The sequence below is a fragment of the Mirounga leonina genome, unplaced genomic scaffold (genome assembly GCF_011800145.1).
Source record: "Mirounga leonina isolate KUSES-001 unplaced genomic scaffold, KU_Mleo_1.0 Mir_125, whole genome shotgun sequence".
Classification (NCBI taxonomy): domain Eukaryota; kingdom Metazoa; phylum Chordata; class Mammalia; order Carnivora; family Phocidae; genus Mirounga; species Mirounga leonina.
Genome location: NW_023270305.1, coordinates 14,026,907 through 14,044,214, shown reverse-complemented (window position 1 = coordinate 14,044,214; position 17,308 = coordinate 14,026,907). Strand labels below are relative to the sequence as shown.

Genomic DNA, 17,308 nt, shown 5'->3' with positions numbered 1-17,308 from the left:
TTAAACGTTGTTTCACTGGTCTCTGCCTTTAGTGATCTTTCCAAACAGCAGTTTGGATCACATCACTCCCTTGCTTAAAACTCCCCCAGGGTACTCTACTGTCTACAGACGGAGTTCTCATGCCTCAGCAAAATCTAAAAGGTACAGCACCACCTGGGTGCCTGTCCACCTCTCTGACCTTGTCTCTGGCCACTTTTAGCACTGCATGCTTATTGGCATACCTGTCTACTTCCCTGCAGTTCTTGAGTACATCACTTACATGTTTCCGTGCTTTTTTACAAGCTGCTCCTTCCTCCTGGAGGAAGTCTCCCCGGGGACTCTTGCCCAGTCTTTAACACCCAGCTCGAGTGGAGCTCTCTGGTTCTAGGCTGAGTTAGCTGATCGCTCCTGTACAGCTTCCTTTGTATCTCATACAAAGGCCTCTTGTGCACATCACACTGTGCCTGCATTCTTTCTTTACGCATTTGTCTCCTGTTTTTCTTTCACAGATCCACAGCCCTTGGGGCACATCCATTCCCAGTACAGTTGGCTAAATTCTGAGATAGTAATCCTTTACTGAAGATTTTTTGACAAGTGTTCCTAATGAAGATGGGTGATTTATAAACTTTTATAGCTAGGGGAAGTTCTCTGCTGACCTTAAGTTTAGAAAGGATGTAGTCAACAAAAGGCCAAAGGGGCTTTTAACCAAGGCAAATATGAAAGCATGAGGTTAATCTGTAAGCGGGTCAGGAAGGTATACATATTTAGTAACGCTGAGAACCTGTTAGGTAGCTAAGGTCTTGAGAGGTAACGTGACTTGTCCAAGGTCACCCAAAGTCGAAGCGGGGCTGCGAACACAGCTGATTCTGGTTCTACTTCTTTCCTCTATACCAGGAGGCCCTTTGCTCCACTCCTACTGTCCTCAGCAGGGGTCAGAGATCTGACCTCTTTGAGTGCTGTTTCTTAAACTAGCAGAGACCTTTGGACAAAGTGAAGCCAAATGGAACCACTTGGTATGGTGCTTAATCTCTGCCTTGCGGGCAGATTCCTGGTGGCGGAGCCCGAGGGCCACCCCAGGTGCTGCATGGCAGTCCTGCAGGTAGCCCCTGCCCTAGGCTTCCTTCCAAGACCACTTTGCAAGGGGCAGGGATTGAGCAGTCTGCTACGATGCACATGGTTTAAATTACAGTCTTCGAACTGATGTTTACAGAAGCCCAGTATCAGTCAGTTCTGATTTTGGTGTTCGGAACCTCCACACCAAACTTCCACCATTCCGAACCCCCTTACTCCACTCAGCGAGAGAGAGTGGTGGTCCTTACCCTCCCGCCCACATGACCAGCAAGACCTCTCAAACTCACCCTCCAGAGCACCCCTGAGCGACAGGAGAGTGAACGCATCTCTGGGGGCTGGGAGGGTATCTACCGAAGGCATAAAGTGTTCTTGAGGCATCTTGTTTTGTCTTAAGATAGATGGGAATTTTGTATTCTCCTCAATGATGGTGTACTTTTTTCCATGATGGTGTATTTTAAAACATTTCTTCCCCTCTGAGCAAAAGCTGATGCTCCGCGCTGGGCCTCTGCTGGGACTTCGTGCCCCCGGCAGACCACACTGGTGGGCAGTGCGGCCTGACACGACTGTCCACCGTGCACTGGCATTTACAGGCACCTTCGGTTTATTATCTCATGTGATTTTCGTGTTCATCCGGCAAGATGGAGGGCCGGCTTTCCTGTTTTAGAGATGTGAAGACCCAAAGCTCCAGACGTAAAGTGATTTGCCCGATTTGGTGGCAGGCCTGATGTTTAACCCTTGTGCTCCTTCCCTCCCATTAAAAAAAAAAAAAAAAAAAAAGCCACACTGCCAATTTCCCTTTTGTTTTTAAAAATAGAGCCTAAAACGACATTGTAAGGCCCCAGTTCTTTTGGACAGGGCGGCTGGAGTCCCCACCACACTCGCCCTCCATTTCCTTCTTTTGTGGCACACACTGTGACCCACAGAAGCTCCGGGGCCCCTGGGACTCGGAGCTGGTGGCATGGAGAGGCCCTCCTCTCCCAATAAACTGTAATAACCTGCTGATTTCCACACAGCCTGAGGGCTTTGCTTGTCAAAGATCCCTTCCCCCAGAACCTATTTTAAGGAAGGCATTCGGTGTTTTGTTTTGATTGAGCTGCCCAGAAAAATGGTCTGAGGTTCCAGAAACTGCCACGGAATGAGGAACTCCATAAGGAAGGGCTGCTCCGCTCCTTGGGGTCCCCAATGCCAGTTCCCTCTCTTCAGGGTGGGGAGGACAAAAGCACATGAAGCTTTTATTCTGGCCATGGGAAATTTACCCCAAAGGCCCCAGAGACCTGTACGGTGGGTGGAGCTGTAGGTTTGGAATCAGGCAAACCTAGCTTGGACTGCTGGCTCCGTTGAGGAAGCCAGTTAACCACCTCTGGGCCACGGCTTCCTCATCTGCACGCACCTGAGCAGGTTGTTACGCCAGAGGACTACCGCTGAGCATTTAACACATGCCTAGGATACCAGAATTACTCTAAATGGTGCAGTGCTGGTAAATTCATCACCCTGGAGGGATATTTAGGGAGTCAGGTTGCTGGGGGTGGGGCTGAGGTCCCGATGTGCTCTGGATCCCAAGTGCATGGCCAGAGTCCACAGCAGGAGAGCCTTCTTACAAAACCACTTATGTCTCTGGGCCTCAGTCTTTTCATCTTTAAAATGGAAGGTGAAGAGTTCATAAAAGCTGCTATTAAGGGCTGCTTGGAGTTCCCCCTGACATCTCCCCCAGGCAGGGAGGCCTTGAGAGCGTGGGAGCAAGGACCAACACTGGCATGGGGAGGAGGCACTGTGGGCAAAGGGGCATTTCCAAAGAATGGGCTCCTCCCTTCCCACAGGATGGGCCTGGCTGAGGCTGGAAGGTACGGAAGCCACAGCATCTGCACCTTCTGCTTTACAGACGGGACCCCAAGGCCCAGGGCCAGTAGGTAATGGGCTGGGGGACATATGCTGAGTTTGTGGCAGAGTCCAGCTAAAACTCAGGTCTCCAAGACAGGGTTAGCGAAGAGCCTACAAGTTCTAGAAAATACGGCGCTTAGTTCTGGTTTGAATTTGTTCACTGGCCCCTCTTCTCTGGAGAACCAAATTTAGCTTATGATTTAGGAGGAAATCTTAGGGTTGTTAGTTCCTGCAGTACCACTTCATGATTTAGTGCTAGAGCTGCAGGAGGGGCTTGCGGGGTGTGGGGTGGGAACCTGGCAGGGGGTAGGTCACCGCACTCAGGCCTGTGGGGGCTGTAGGGGGTGGTGACAAAGGAGCACCCGGGTGTCTGGTCATCTCCTGTGGCAGCAGCTGCTCTGGGGGGGATCGGGGGTCTGAGAGGAGGGGCAGGGTGAGGCCTTGGGGACAGCACAGTCCACTGTGTGCCCTCGGCCTCAGGGTGGACAAGGTGCATCCAGGTAGCAGCAGAGAACCCACCAGAGGCTCAGCTGGCATCATTGATGGGAGTCCGAGGACCAGCGAGCAGTCTCTCATGCTCGCCCTCGTCTGCTGAAGGCCGGCCCCTGGCCAGGCGGGTCAGCAGCGGGCGGTGCAGCCCATTGTAGAGGGCGGTGCCCATCAGGAGGATGAAGAAGCCCAGGATCTGCAGAGGGTGGAAGGCCTCCCAGCCCAGCGCCAGGCTCAGTGCCCAGATGACAATGGTGCGCAGGCTGTCCAGCACCATGCGGGTGGTGGCGCTCAGTTCCTTGGTGACGCTGATGCCCGCAAAGTTGAAGAAGGCGATGCTGCTGATGTTGCCCAGCAGCGCCAGGGCGATGAGTGGCTGTCGGGCCACCTGGCAGAAGGCGTCCAGCGTGTCCTCCAGCGTCCCTCGGGGGTTTCCACTGAAGGAGCCGGCGGGGATGTAGTACATGGGCACCAGCAGCAGGGACAGGATCACGAAGCCAAAGAGGCCTGTGGGGGTGGAGGAAGCACGCTGCACTCTCTGCTCAGCTCCCACCCCACCCCTCCCCATCCCTAGCTCAGCCCACCCAGCAGGGGCTGCGCTGGTCTCCCTCCCTCCCAGCCACCCCTCCTGGCGGCCTCACACCAGCTCCTTCCTGTTCATCCAGAGCGCAGAGCGGCCCAGAGGGGGCTCTAGCTGCCCTTCTCCACTTTAATCACGTTTTCTGACTGGACCAAGAATAATAAATACATTTTATATCGTGACCGGTATAAGTATGCACAGGCGCGTACCCACGCACGCACTTTCACAAAATAATAGCTACCCTGCCAATGTTCTCTGGCATTCTTAAATTCTGTTGTGTGCATTCACAAAAGAATGGCAGCTGCGACCAGGACATTGCTCTCACGAGCGTGGAAAGACAAGAGTTCTCTAATTCAGGGTCACTGGTCTGTGACCAGGAGTGGACCAGAATGTGAATCAACGCACTGCTCCATTCAGAAAGCCTCACTGGGGAAAAACCGAGTGGATACAACAATGTGCTTGATGACGTGGTGGATCGAGATGATTAACGTTGTGCCAGGAGCCCGTGGTGCACGCACAGCTCCCTGCCGGGTCCACAGGCCACACGTGGCCTGTGCTGAGCTCATCTGCCCTGCTGGCCTCGTATTTTTAAAGCTTAAACGTTTTGGTAGTTACTTCCCTGCTCAAAAACTTTTGGTGGTTCCACCCTGTCTGTCACTTAAAGTCTGGATTAAATCCACTTGCCTGACATTCAAGGTTTTCCATAATAAGACCCTGACCTGTTCAATTCCCGATCAGGGTCCCAACATCAAACCTGTATCTCACCAACCACTCCTTACTTGTTTCGACACTCGTGGCCAGCTCCCCATGTCTTTGCTCTGTCTGGAGCTTTCCCTCCTTCCCACTCTTGTAGCTCGACCACCACCTTCCCCATCCTGAAGACACTCAGATGTGCTTGTCAAGTGAAACAGCACTTGAGCACAAGCGGTCTGAGCTCAAAAGCACTGTCTGGTCCTTACCTGTTGGCCAACTCCTCTAGAGTGGGGCGTGCATCCCCTTCATCCTCGACCTCGTCCCCGCCCCCAGCTCTGGGGTCAGTCTCTGTCAGCACACACGTCGGGAAGGGAGGGAGGATTGGGGGTGGGGGCTCATCCCCTCCCCGTGGACCCCGGCACCTTGCCCTGCACTCCTGCTTGTGCATCCCCTCCACATGCCACCGTCCAGGGTGCCCCCACAGCAGCAACCCCTCTCAGCCCCTGTGCTCACACACCCTCAGTGCCAACCGCCCGCAGCGGGTGCACATTATGCCTGTAGACGAACTTCTCCTCGAGCACCATCTGGATGGAGACGATGATCTGGGCCATGATGATCAACAGGTCCCCTGTGGGGAAGCGAGCCAGGGTAAGGCTGGGCTGCATGGGGTGGGGGTGGGGGGCGAGGACGGAGCACGGCCATGGGGCCCTCAGCAGGGTGGTGGGCCCAGTGCTGGGGTGGACGGCTCCCACAGGGACACGATAACCCCCGATTTGGCAGGGTAGCATGTAGTTCGTGAGGCAGTCATGACAGCCCCATGCCTGGTCTCCTGGCCCCTGAGGGGTGGGGCAGGCCAGCAGGGCAGGCACTGTTACCACTCTGGGCCAAGGCTCCAGAAGATCCAGAGGCCCGCCTGGGCCTGTGAGGGGCATAGTAAGGTAATAAGCAGGTCTTCTGAGATGCACAAGGCTTGGTGATAGACGTTTCTGGTTTAGTCCATCCTCTGAGGACCAGAGGGGTCCCGTCATTGCTGAAGAGGCTGCCGGGCTGGGTACTTGGTAAACACTCAATAGACACTCGGTCCCTCCCCATCCCAGACCCAGCAATTTGTGTGTGTGTGTGTGTCACAGCACGAACCTTCTCCCTCCTCTGACCTCCCGCTCCTTATCTACCCCCTCTCATGCTGCTTGTGCTTTTCTGCATTCTATCTGTCACCTCGAGAGCAGATGCAGGCCCACGTCCCCCATGCACCCACACCCAGGGCTGGGCATAGAGAAGAGCTTGCAAAAGTCTGTTGACTGACTGTGCTGGGCTCTCAGGGAGGACAGGACAAGATGGGCAGCCCCTGGGTCCCCGACCCTCACCGCACCTGTGATCACTTCGCTGAGCTTGTGCTGATCATCGTGCTTGCTCAGGAGGTCGGCCAGGCCCACAACGACCAGCCCCACGATGGTGGCAAGGATGCCCAGCCACTGGCTCAGCGCCAGCCTCCGCCCCAGGAAGGCCACTGAGAATAGGCCTGTGAATATGATCACTGCACCCCGGAGCATCTGGAAGCTGGAGGCACTCGTCATGTTCAGGGCTGGGAGAAGAGAGACACACGATGTTAGCTCCTGAGGGCCAAGGCTATCAAGTCTCTGAGGTGCCCTCAGGGCTGAAGACACACCTTGCACATAGTATGTGCTCAGTAAATCTTGCTCGCACGCATGCACACGCGTGTGTAAGTATGGGAGGAGGCAGGGGTGAGGTGAGCTGGGGTAGGGGTGGCTGTTTCACCAGTGCCCCCTCGGGCCCTTCTCAGCCTGGCCTGGCTACTCACCCACATACATGATGCTGGTCCCCGTCATGTCGCACAGGGCAGGGGGCAGGAAAAGAAGGGGGTTGAAGGGCTGCTGAGGTTCCATGCTGGCATCTGGGTGCCTCGCAGCTCTGCAGCGGAGCAGGAAGAAGGCCGCCAGGCAGGACAACTCCCCCAGGAACATGCCCACTGCCTGCAGGGATGGAACCCTACAAGTTCACAGCTGGAAGGAGAATCACCTTTGACAAAATTTTAACACAGCCCGTCTTCACATGAAAGCTTACCTATGACTTGACACATAAACCAGACAAAAGCAGAGCTGCTGTGTGTGGAAGACCAGAGACTACCTCCTAGGCCTTAGCCCTAACCCCTAGAGACATCTCGATGGAAACCCTAAGGCTGCACAGGGCCTGGTCTGAAAACCACTGATCTAGGCCAACCTCTGGTCAAGTTCCAGATGGAGAAACAGAGGCCCAGAGAGGCTCAGGAACTTACTTAGGGTCACAGAGCAAATTGCTGGGAGAGCAGGGGCTGAAATATGAGCCTCTGCTTCCCAGTCTGGCCGTATGGTGCCTTCCATTTATGTTGTCTGCCCCATCCCAGTGGAGTCTGGGCTGCCCATGAATGACGAGCCGGTTTTGCTACTGGGGTTGATGTGTTCCAAATGGGTCCTGACGTGGACATGCGAGGGCTGGGCTTGCAGCGTCCAGGGCATGACTGCTTCCCGGGACTCATGCAGCCCTCCCAGAGAGGGCTGTGCCCTCTGCCCCCTTCCGTGGGCACTCACACCCTGGCCTCTGTTCTGGCGAGGGAGGGAGGGAGTGATGGCTCTTCTGGGAGTACAGGCAGGCTCCACCCCAGGTCAGGAAGCAGTAGGGCCTCACGGGGGACACCTGACCTGAGGCCCAGGCGATAGGAGGTGGGGAGGGATGGGGTGGATACCTGGAGAAAGGGATGCTGGAAGCTGTGCTCCTTGCTCCCTCCGCAGCCCTGGGCCATGAAGTTGTCTGCCCACCTGCAGCGGAGAGACAGAGAAGGTCAAACCCTTGGCAGAGTGCCAGCTCTGCAACCCTGGCCCCCGTATCTGTGGACAAGCTCGCTCCTCTCAACACCGAGGCCAGACTTCAGGGACCTGGCCCAGCGTGAGACTCCCTCTCCAAGAGGCCAGTTCCCGCAGCAGGAAGTCTTCATCTGGGATCGTGGACAGCAAAAGTGGGGGGGGGGGGGGGGGGCAGAAACCTTTAGCTGAAATGTAGCACTTCCTCACATTGTGAATGTAGCCCCGCAGTACCTGTGACTTTGTCATACACACAAGTCACGGCTGCTCTTCTCGGCACGTCAGAGTCCTTGCAGGAACCGGGAAGTGGCATTTACAATCATCGCTACTACAAAATCACAGTAATTAGACCCACTGCTTATAATATTCTGTGTCAAGAAGTGTATACACACACATATTACTATAGCACAAATTGGCTTTTTCAATGTTTTGATAACTTTACTTCAACATAAGTGACTTTTTCTGTAATCCAAACCTTTAATTGCACTTTTTTTTTTTTTAAAGATTTTACCCATTCATTTGAGAGAGAGACAGAGAGACAGAGAGACAGAGAGAGCACAAGCATGGGGGAGGCAGAGAAAGAGGGAGAAGCAGACTCCCCGCTGAGCAGGGAGTCCGATGCGGGGCTCGATCCCAGGACCCTGGGATCATGACCTGAGCCGAAGGCAGACGCTTAACCATCTGAGCCACCCAGGCGCCCCTAAATGCACATTTAAAAACAATATTCTAGGCTTTACCAGACTGTCAAATGGGCCGACGGCACAAAAAATATCAGGAGCCTGTGGTCTGCAAGGGCATTCGGGCCCTTGGGAAATGACTGCCTGACACACCCGGTCACCTTCCTGTAACCTGCAGCGTTTGGAGGGTCTTTCTAGCACTAACTGGGAAGCAGGTGGCAAGTACATGGCACTAGTGGAGCGGCTTCCCGGCCAGCACCCTGCCAGATGGCATCACTGAGTCTGGCATGCTTCCCTAGCAAACCCAGACGCAAGCCCAGAATCCTCTGCGGCAGAGCGCCGTGGGCAGCTACCACCAATCATTCTGCACCGTCTGCCGCTCCTGCCCCCCAATTTCACTCTTGCTGGGCTTTGTTGGGTCCCTGGGGTCTCATCTAATCTCTTTCATTTAAAAGTCCTTTGGGGAGCCTGGGTGACTCAGTCAGTTAAGCGTCTGCCTTTGGCTCAGGTCATGATCCCGGGGTCCTGGGATCAGGCCCCGTGCTTCTCCTTCTCCCCCTGCTTGTGCTCTCTCTCTCTCTGACAAATAAGTTAATAAAACCTTTTAAAAAAAAATGTCCTTTAGATATTTGGAGACTTTCTTACCTTCTTTTGAATCTTCTCATCTTGTGGCTAAACAGCCCCAGCCCTTCCTAACCTTTAACTCCCGTGGCTGCTGACTTCTGGAAGCACTCAGGTGGGCCCAGGCCCTGAGGTAAGTGCATGGCATCTGGCCAGGACCGAGCCTGGCAAGACAGCCGCCCCTCCTTCATGTTACACATCCTGTCATTCGCTGCCACAGCTCTAACGGAGTCTGTCACATCACACAGCTGACTCGAGTCAATGCGGACCCAGGGCAGTGTCCTGTGGGCCCTGGACCCTTTCTTTCTGCAGCGCCCCACGCCTAGGCGGTGGCTGTCTCTAAACTACAAGACTCAGGACTTCTTTTTCTCAAATGTCTTTCCTTACAATGTCTGTCAAGAGCAGCCACATGGTAGTCCCCAGCCCTACTCCGCGGGCTCATTTGGCAACCAGCCTGAGGTTTCAAAAGGCAGGGGGAAGCCTTTTGTTTCTGTGCCCCCCACAGGACTGCAAGCCTGGGACACTGGTTAGGGCTGGGTTTGACAAAGATCCGGGCCAGCCATGGCTTCCCTGTGCCCTGAGTTTGGGGAGGGGACAGGGGATGCCTGGAAGCTGGCAGCAGGAAGGGCGGGCTGAATGGCTGTAGAATTCCCCATTGGCCCTGAGGGCGAGACCACATCTACTCATTGATTTGAACACACTCCAGGGCCAGTGAACAAAACAGGGCTAGGGCAAACTTAGCTCATAGTGAGTGAGCTTTCAGCGGGAGACCCTACCCACCCCAGAGATGCCAGGAGGGGCATTTAGGAGGGCTTGTGGTTCTTGGGAATGGTGGGGGTCAAAGGAGAGCTGAAGGGTGGCGAGAAGGTCTCACAGGACCCTTTGGAAACGTGGAGAGAAATCTGGGTCAGGGGACTAGGCTGTAACCAGTCCCAGTACCAATGGGGCAAAGAAAGCTACAACTAAAGAAACCATCTGCTCTGTGGGGTCTCATTTCTGCCCCATCTGCTGCAAGTTCTGGCTCTTGGATCCCCAGGCAGGACAGGACATGGGATGCGGGTGGGGGCCACAGACAATGGTGTGGCCCCCCCCCCAAGGCAGGTCTGCTCTCCAACTCAGGCTTGCTTTTGCAGAAAGAGCACTCTGGGAGGGCCTGGGTGAGGCAACTGAGTGTAACAGAGGAGAAGCGAGGAAGAGTAAAGAGGTCCTGCTTTACCAAAGTGCAGAGCCAGCTGCCCCAAAGCACGTCAGAGATGGAAATTCCTGCAGCTGGAGCCAGGGCTCCTCCAGGAGGAACAAGGGAGGTTCTGCCAAGCCCATGAAGGTCAACAAGTTTAAGGCGAGGGCACGTGTGGAAGCCCCTTCCTCATCACGCTGGTGTACCCAGAGTGCATGGCAGGCTCCAGAAGAACCCCTGATTTACTGGTAGAGCCGCCTCCCCCCTGGGCTACTGCCTACGCAGCTTACCGTAACGACCACTCACACATCGATCCCTCTGTGTGTTCGAGTCACTACTACTTGAGGGTGGAAGCTCAGCACGCAGCAACTTCTCTATCTCTGGATCCCCAGCTCCTGGCATACAGGAGCTCCATTTTGTTGTTGTTGTGGAATAATGGCATTTTCAGGCTCCACCTGGCGAACGGGCAGGTACTACAGTCCAGAGGTAGCGTATGCTTGCCTCCTAATTTCCCACTGGGGGAGGTGCCGCTTGCTGGTGGGACCCGCTGGGCTTGTCCCCCAGGAGTGGGCACCAAGTGCAAAGAGCTGGCTGTAAGGCCGGTGCTGAGCTCCCTCTCCCGCCCCTGGGGCCTTCTTTGCTTTCCCCAAGGGGTGGATTTGCCTCAACAAGCTGGGGCTGGCAGTGTTCCCAGCCTGGGAAATGGAGTCTTTTTGTATCTGGATGCCTGGGGCGGGCTTGCAGTCCAAGGGATTGGGTGTCGCAAGGACAGGCGGCCCTGCCCAGCCTTTCTTCAGAGAGAGAGGAGTTCAGGCCTGCAGAGATTTGGGGCTAGGGTCAGGCTTCACCTCCTGGTCGTGAGACAGGCTTCAGCTCATTGCATAGGCACAGATGGACCCCAGATAGCACAGAACGAGAGCCAAGATCCAGGCTCTGTTGATCGGGGGGTGACAGCAAGAGCCCCTAAGGTGGGACAGCTGTTTGCAAAACACTTCACTGCATGTTTTTATAAATGTACAATTCGCCGGGTACTGACTTCGTGCCAGGCCTGTGCTGGACGCTTCATGTTCTTCATTTTACAGATGGGGACTTCATGGTTTGGGGCGGAGGGGTGGAGAGCGCTGGGTGCAGACCCACACAGTTAACAACAGGCGGGTCTAGGGCCAAATCCATCTGCTTCAATTTGCATTCAGAAAAGGCAGCAGAATATATGGAAAGCTCATGACTTTTGAGTCTCACAGGCTGGACAAGTTAATAGTCTTCTCATCTATAAAATGGGGATAATAAGGCCAGCACTGATGAACTGTCAAAAGTATAAATAAGATATATAAGAGCTGGCACATGGGGCGGCCTGGGTGGCTCAGACCTTAAGTGTCTGCCTTCAGCTCAGGTCATGATTCCAGGGTCCTGGGATCGAGCCCTGCATCGGGCTCCCTGCTCTGTGGGAAGCCTGCTTCTCCCTCTCCCACTGCCCCTGCTTGGGTTCCTTCTCTCACTGTATGTCTGTCAAATAAATAAATAAAATCTTAAAAAAACAAAACAAAACAAAAAACAAGAGCTGGCACATGGCAGGGAGTCAGTGAAAGTCCTTTTCTGCCCCTTCTCCCTCTTTCGCCTCTATTAAGCAGGAGTCTGTCCCCTTGTGTTGGGTCAATACGGCCCGCTCTGCTCCAGCCCAAGAGCGCACATCCATTCTCTGGGACCCACTGGCCAGCTGAAGCAGAGGTGGCCGGAGGGCCACAGAGCCACAAAGTGCCGACAGAAAAGAAACTCAGCCATCATCTCAGAAAGCTCCTTATTTGACAGACAAGAAAACCCAGGGATCAGAGAGCACTTGAGGGACAGAGGGCTCATCTGGTGCCGAGAAAGGCTAGTCCCCAGGGGTCTCCACTTCCAGTTCCATGAATTTCTCCCATCACCTTCTTATTCCAGATTTTTCCCACTCTCCTGGCTGAGGTGGAGAGAGGCCAGCTCTGCAGATGGGCCCTCCCTTCTCTCTAGATAGAAGGCCATGGTCGCGTGGGCAGGAGGGGAAGCCTGTGGGGACCCCCGAGAGTCAGGCTGACGCTACATGAGGAGCTGCCTTCTGCTGGCAGAGACCGGCTTCTTTTATAATTTTTTCTTTAAATTAAAAAAAAATTTTTTAAAGTAATCTCTGCACCCAACATGGGGCTCGAACTCACAATCCTGAGATCAAGGGTCGCACACTCTACTGACTGAGCCAGGAGACCGGCTTCTTTTAGGAGGGGCCTCGGCAGGCCGGGGGTGGGGTCCCCTGGCTGGGGGTGAGTCACTCCAGCCTGGCCAAACTCAGAGCTCAGCATTCTGAGAGGTGTGCGTGGCCACGTGAGGGCAGCGGGTGCCGACAGACTGAGGAAGTGGCCAATGTGGCTAGCTCAGACTGACGGTCGTGTGTCCAGTCCCCCGCAGAATCTCTGCCACTTCCTTTGGTGCCCCCAGCTTGTTAAGCCCAGTGAGTCAGCGCCTTTCTCCTGCCTGGGATCTCCAGCAAGGACGCAGGGCTGCTCCACTCTTTGGTGTCACAGTAGCTGGTGATAAATGATCACGCGACCTCTCATCTAAGTATTACCCAATCCTCCTCAGTAGAGCCTACCCTGCATCTGGGAAGAAGGGAGGGAAGTCAAGCCCATTTTACAGATGAACCTGAGGCTTGGAGAGGCCCAGTGACTCATCTAATCCCATAAACTCCCATGCCTTGCACTCTTTTCACTCTACATACTGCCCTCCTGGTTTAAGGCATTCTGTGGCTGGTGCGGGAACCCTTTGAAGCAATTATCCCAGGCCAGCTCCTCAGATTTAAGGGTGGGGTCAGCCACCAAGGCAGAAGTTAGAGCTGGCACAGGAAGGACAGAGAGAGTCCTTCCCTATTAGAGACCCAGGGGTCCCAGGCCTCCTGCCACTTTCATGGCAGGGTCCCCACACCAGGGGCCTGACTGTTGGGAGGGGAAGTCACCCCCTGGCTCCTCTCTGGCTGGGTGGGCTTCACAGCCTGCAGCATTTAGGAGGGCACCTGAGCCTTACTTAGTGAGCGTCTGCTTGACCCTGGCTCTTGACATGCAGAACCCCAGCTGGATTCAGGAGAACGGGGCTCTGAAATGGGCAGGACCCCACAGACAGGCACTAGTTCAGGCACAGCCCCAAGCAGTGCTGGGGGGTGGGGACTGCCTGCTGTGCAGGAGATGCATCAGCAGAAGGCCCTGGTGAGCGGGGCGGCAGAAAGCAGCCACAGAAAGCAGAAGCAACCGCTTGACTGGAAGGGCCCTTTGCCGAGGCCCAGGGACAGGGCCAGAGGGCCAGGCCGATGGGTGGCTTTCTGCTGTGGGTATGTGACCCCTGCCCCCATCGCAGCAAGGGCAGGCCTGTCTCCTGCAGCCTACCCAGACCTGCTGAGCAGGCACAGTGGCCTCCTCCGGGGGACAGACGCCCTGTGGTCCCAGCACAACACGCGGCAGGTGTTCACCCACTTCCTCCGCCGCAAGTTTCGTCTTCCCTGGACATTTTACAGGTCAAGGAACTGAAAGAGGCTACTGAGACACTAAATGAGAACCGTGAGTGGCCCCCTGTCTCCAGGGGGAAACGAAGTAGGATGATGGCAGGATCCCCTGGGCTGGGACAGAGCTTTGCTGCCCAGTCCCAGAGGGAGGGCACTCTGGCAGCAGGGAGGGGAGCTGTCGCTTGCGGGACTACAACTTCCGTGGGCCAGGCTTGGCTGCTCTCCCTGGGGAGATGTGAGAGGCGATCCCCAAGGAAGCGGAACTTTGGGGTACTGCCACTGTAGAAGGACTGGACTAAAATGCTGAGACCTAGCTTCTGGTCCCCACTCTGATGCCAGCCAGCTAGTCACAAAAAGAAACTTCTCATGGGACCAAGACTATAAATTGTGGGGATTAGGATGGGTGATTTCTATGTTTCTAACAGCTTTAAATGCCCTGAAAAATGACTTGAGAAGTCCCTAGCCTCATCCCATAGTGATAGTTAAGAGCCTGGAGTCTCAAGCCAGATTACTTTGGCTCAGTATAAACTCTGCCACTGACCAGCTGAGTTGAACTCAGGCAAGCGATTCCATCTCTCCATAGCTCAGTTTCCTGATCCCGGGACAGGGAGTTTATCCCCCTCATAGGCCGGTTACGAGAGTTCATTAAACGAACACATGAAAGGCGGCCGCAGCAGGGCCAGGCCCTGGTTAGAGCGGCTGCTTAGCACTCGCTGTGGTCACATTGTAGTCTGTCTGTCCTGCCAGAAACTGCAGGTCAGAGTGTGATTACAAATCGGTAATTCCCATCAGGATGTACACAGGCGCTCTCTCACATTTTCTCTCTGAGGGCGTCCTTCTCAAAGTCTGGCCTCAGAACACTGTTTAGGGCCCAATTCTGGGGCCCATTTGAGGTAGGGAGGTTCCTGAGAGGCCCCACATCAGGTGACCTGGCAGGGGACGGGGCCAAAGGCTGGGTCCCCATGTGGGAGTCTCTTTCCTGCCTCTCAGGCAGCCTCCAAGGGCAAGGCCTCCTGAGGCCAAGGATCCCAGGGCCTCCTACCTGGCCGGGAAGGAGCTGAGTCAGTTTACCCCAGTAATAACTGTCCATCTCGACTCTCCGTGGGGACAGAAGCCCTGGCAGACCTATAGCCACTCCCTAAACGCTTGACTGAGGCCTTGGAGGGTATGACAGATGGACAGACAGACGACTTGTTCTGCTGCATTCAGATCCCGAGATGGGAGCTCCCATGTTGAGTCTCCTTTACAGTTAAGGAGGCCACAGGGCTCAGGAGACCAGCTCAAAACACAGACACAGACAAACCAGAGACTGGGGGGGGGGGGGGGGGGTCTACCCAGAGCTGTACTTCCTTTGGAGAAGGGAGGACACTGGTTGTCAAGTGTGTATGCTCTGTCCCCTTCACCTCTGATTCTAAGCTTCTCAAACCTTCTGAGTTTGAGTCCAGACAGTGCTTCACACCCTGTAGGTACCTTATACAAGGCTGACGAATTGAACTGGATACCTCCCTCCCAGGTCTCTCCTCTGGAGCATTTGAACGAACACTTCAACACTGAATAAGAGATGACTAGCCCCCTACCACCCAGGGGGCCTCGAGCACAGCCCAGAGGGTGACTGGTGTGACTCTGCATTGCTGTGGAGCCTGGCAGGGCCCAGCTGGAAGTGAGGTCTGGCTGGGACAGGGCCACTGTCTACTCTTCTCCAAATGCCTTTTGGAATCGGTTCAGAAAAAGGCCAGGATCCAGGCACTGGGGGTTCTGAAATGGTAAACTGAGGGGGCAGGAGGGCCCTGCCTTGAGGTGGGGGCAGAGCAAGCGACAAAGTGCTGCCAAGAGAAGGGGCTGCCTTCTGGGTCTCCTGTACCTTACAGAGGAGGCTATGCTCAACCCCTCGGCCTCGTGACAGCCCCGGGTCCTCAATCCCTAACCTCCTGGGGTCTGTCTTCCCGGTCCCACAAGCACCTCACCCTCATGCATCACAGCTGAACTGTGTACCTGCCCTCCCTGTCTGGGTTCATGACACTTCTGTTCTCCCAGGCAGAAACCCTGGAGGGTTCACTGTCTCTCTCTCTCTCTCTCTCAATCCTGTGGGTCAGGCCTTATGGCTTCATTCTGCACCTGGTCTCTCCTACCTGTCCCCTCCTTGCCTGCCTCACTGCCCCCTCTTCCCTCCCTCATCTGCTCTGCAGCAGCCTCCGAGTGGTTTCCCCTGCCCCAAACTACTCTTCATCTTGACCACCCGGTTCATCATATCACCTTTAACATGTCACTCCCTGCTCAAAAGCCCTTCTTTGATTGTGGGATAAAATGCGGCCTGGGCATTTGGTGCTAGTTACAATACACTTCGATGTGGCCTTGTTGTTCCCTGCAACCGCATCTGGCCACATGTAGAAATTCCACCAAAATGTCAAGGCCCAGCTTTGACCTCTCCTCAATGAGAAGCCCATGGGGTACCCCCATCTCTGTCGCGACAGCCTTCCACGCTCACTGGTCACTCGGCCCTCATGGCTTCTATTGCAGCCGGTGTGCACAAGTGCGGGAGTGCCCCTTCACCTCACCCCTGCCCAAAGCTCCTGAAGGGCCCGGCCTCCAGCCAGCGTTGGAAGGGGCCGGAGAGGAACTGGTCCAACCCTTCCGTTTAAAGATGAAGAAACTGAGGCATGGAGTCGGGAGGTGACTCGCCGGGATCAAGTACACAGCGATCAAAGCCGGGGCTCGGATCCTCCAGCCGGCGACAAGGCCTCGGTCCATATTTCCCCGGGGCCTCGCGCCCCTTGGGGGCCCCCAAACCGCGTGAACCGACCGGAGAAACGCGGCGAGCCGGTGAAGCCGGGAAAGGAGAGCCGAGAAGGAGGAGGACGAGGAAGGTGCGCGGGGTCGCCGGCGCCCTCGAGGGCCGCGGCAGGTCCGGCTGAGCCCCCTCCCCTCCCGGCCGGGCCCGGACTCACTTGGCCGAGAGCGTGTTGATGGAGCCGGTGACGAGCATGAGCCCGGCCAGGAACAGCTGGTACTTGGTCCAGGCCATGGCGGCGGATGCGGGGAGCGGGAAACTGCAGGGACCCCCGCGACCTCCCCGCTCGCTCCAGGCGGCAGCTCCCGACCCCGTCACCCGGGGGTCTCGAGAGCGAGCGCTTCCGGGCCGGGCGTCACGTGACCCGAGCCGGCCCCGCCCCGCGCCGTGGCCCCGCCCCCCGGGCGGGCGCCGGGCCTCCCTGCGGTGTCAGTGCGGAGCAGATCCCCGGCGCTCTGGTCTCCGCAGGGTGACAGTGGCCAGTTACGGGCCCAGGTCTTCCCGTTTGTAAAAGCGGCTGATGGGACCGTGCAACGGGAATTCATTGTGAAGGTCAGAGCGTTCTGTAAACCGCTTAAAGAGATCGTGAGCCGAATGATGTCAGAGACAATCACAAAGTGGACACGTCCTCATGGGTATCTCTTCTGTACAGGGAACCCCCGGGAAGCCTGGAACGTGTCTCTGGATGACTTGTTCACATCTTCCAGAAAAGTGGCTCAGGAATCTAGTTCCAATTCCCCGGGAGACCATTTCATAGCTGAAGAGACTAAATTGAGAGAAGCCAAGCTTATGATCTTGCTAGTGAGTGATGGAATGGGGGTGTGCATGTAGGTTCTTCAATCTCCCCCAGATCCGTACCTTGGGCACAGTCCCTTCACCAGTGCTTCTTCGCGGATTCCCAGGATGCTGCTCTGAGGCATCTGTGGCAGAAAGACCTAGTGGTCTTGTTTGCTGAGGATTCACGGCTTTTAAAATCCTAGTTCTCA

At 55.6% G+C, this 17,308-nt stretch overlaps 1 protein-coding gene across 2 annotated transcripts; it reads right to left on the bottom strand.

Annotated features, from left to right (window-relative positions):
* Positions 1-537: 537 nt before the first annotated feature.
* Positions 538-16,556, bottom strand: SLC35F6 (solute carrier family 35 member F6). Of its 2 annotated transcripts, none has more exons than XM_035000740.1 (6): positions 16,480-16,556; positions 7,431-7,503; positions 6,510-6,681; positions 6,060-6,272; positions 5,208-5,318; positions 538-3,924 (listed from the first exon to the last, which is right to left on the bottom strand). In XM_035000740.1, the coding sequence occupies exons 1-6, from the start codon at positions 16,554-16,556 to the stop codon at positions 3,455-3,457; spliced, it is 1,116 nt and encodes a 371-aa protein (XP_034856631.1). In that variant the 3' UTR covers positions 538-3,454. The 2 variants fall into 2 exon arrangements, with proteins under 2 accessions (XP_034856631.1, XP_034856632.1); XM_035000741.1 differs by lacking the exon at positions 16,480-16,556 and adding an exon at positions 10,311-11,278.
* Between the last annotated feature and the right edge of the window lie 752 nt (positions 16,557-17,308).

Coding starts and splice junctions, on each gene's coding strand:
- SLC35F6 (XM_035000740.1), bottom strand. CDS start 16,556: ATGGCCTGGACCAAGTACCAGCTGTTCCTGGCCGGGCTCATGCTCGTC. Junction 6,273..6,509: donor GACCAGCATCATGTATGTGG/GTGAGTAGCCAG, acceptor CTCTTCTCCCAG/CCCTGAACATGACGAGTGCC. Junction 3,925..5,207: donor GCGGGCGGTTGGCACTGAGG/GTGTGTGAGCAC, acceptor CCACCCCCACAG/GCCTCTTTGGCTTCGTGATC.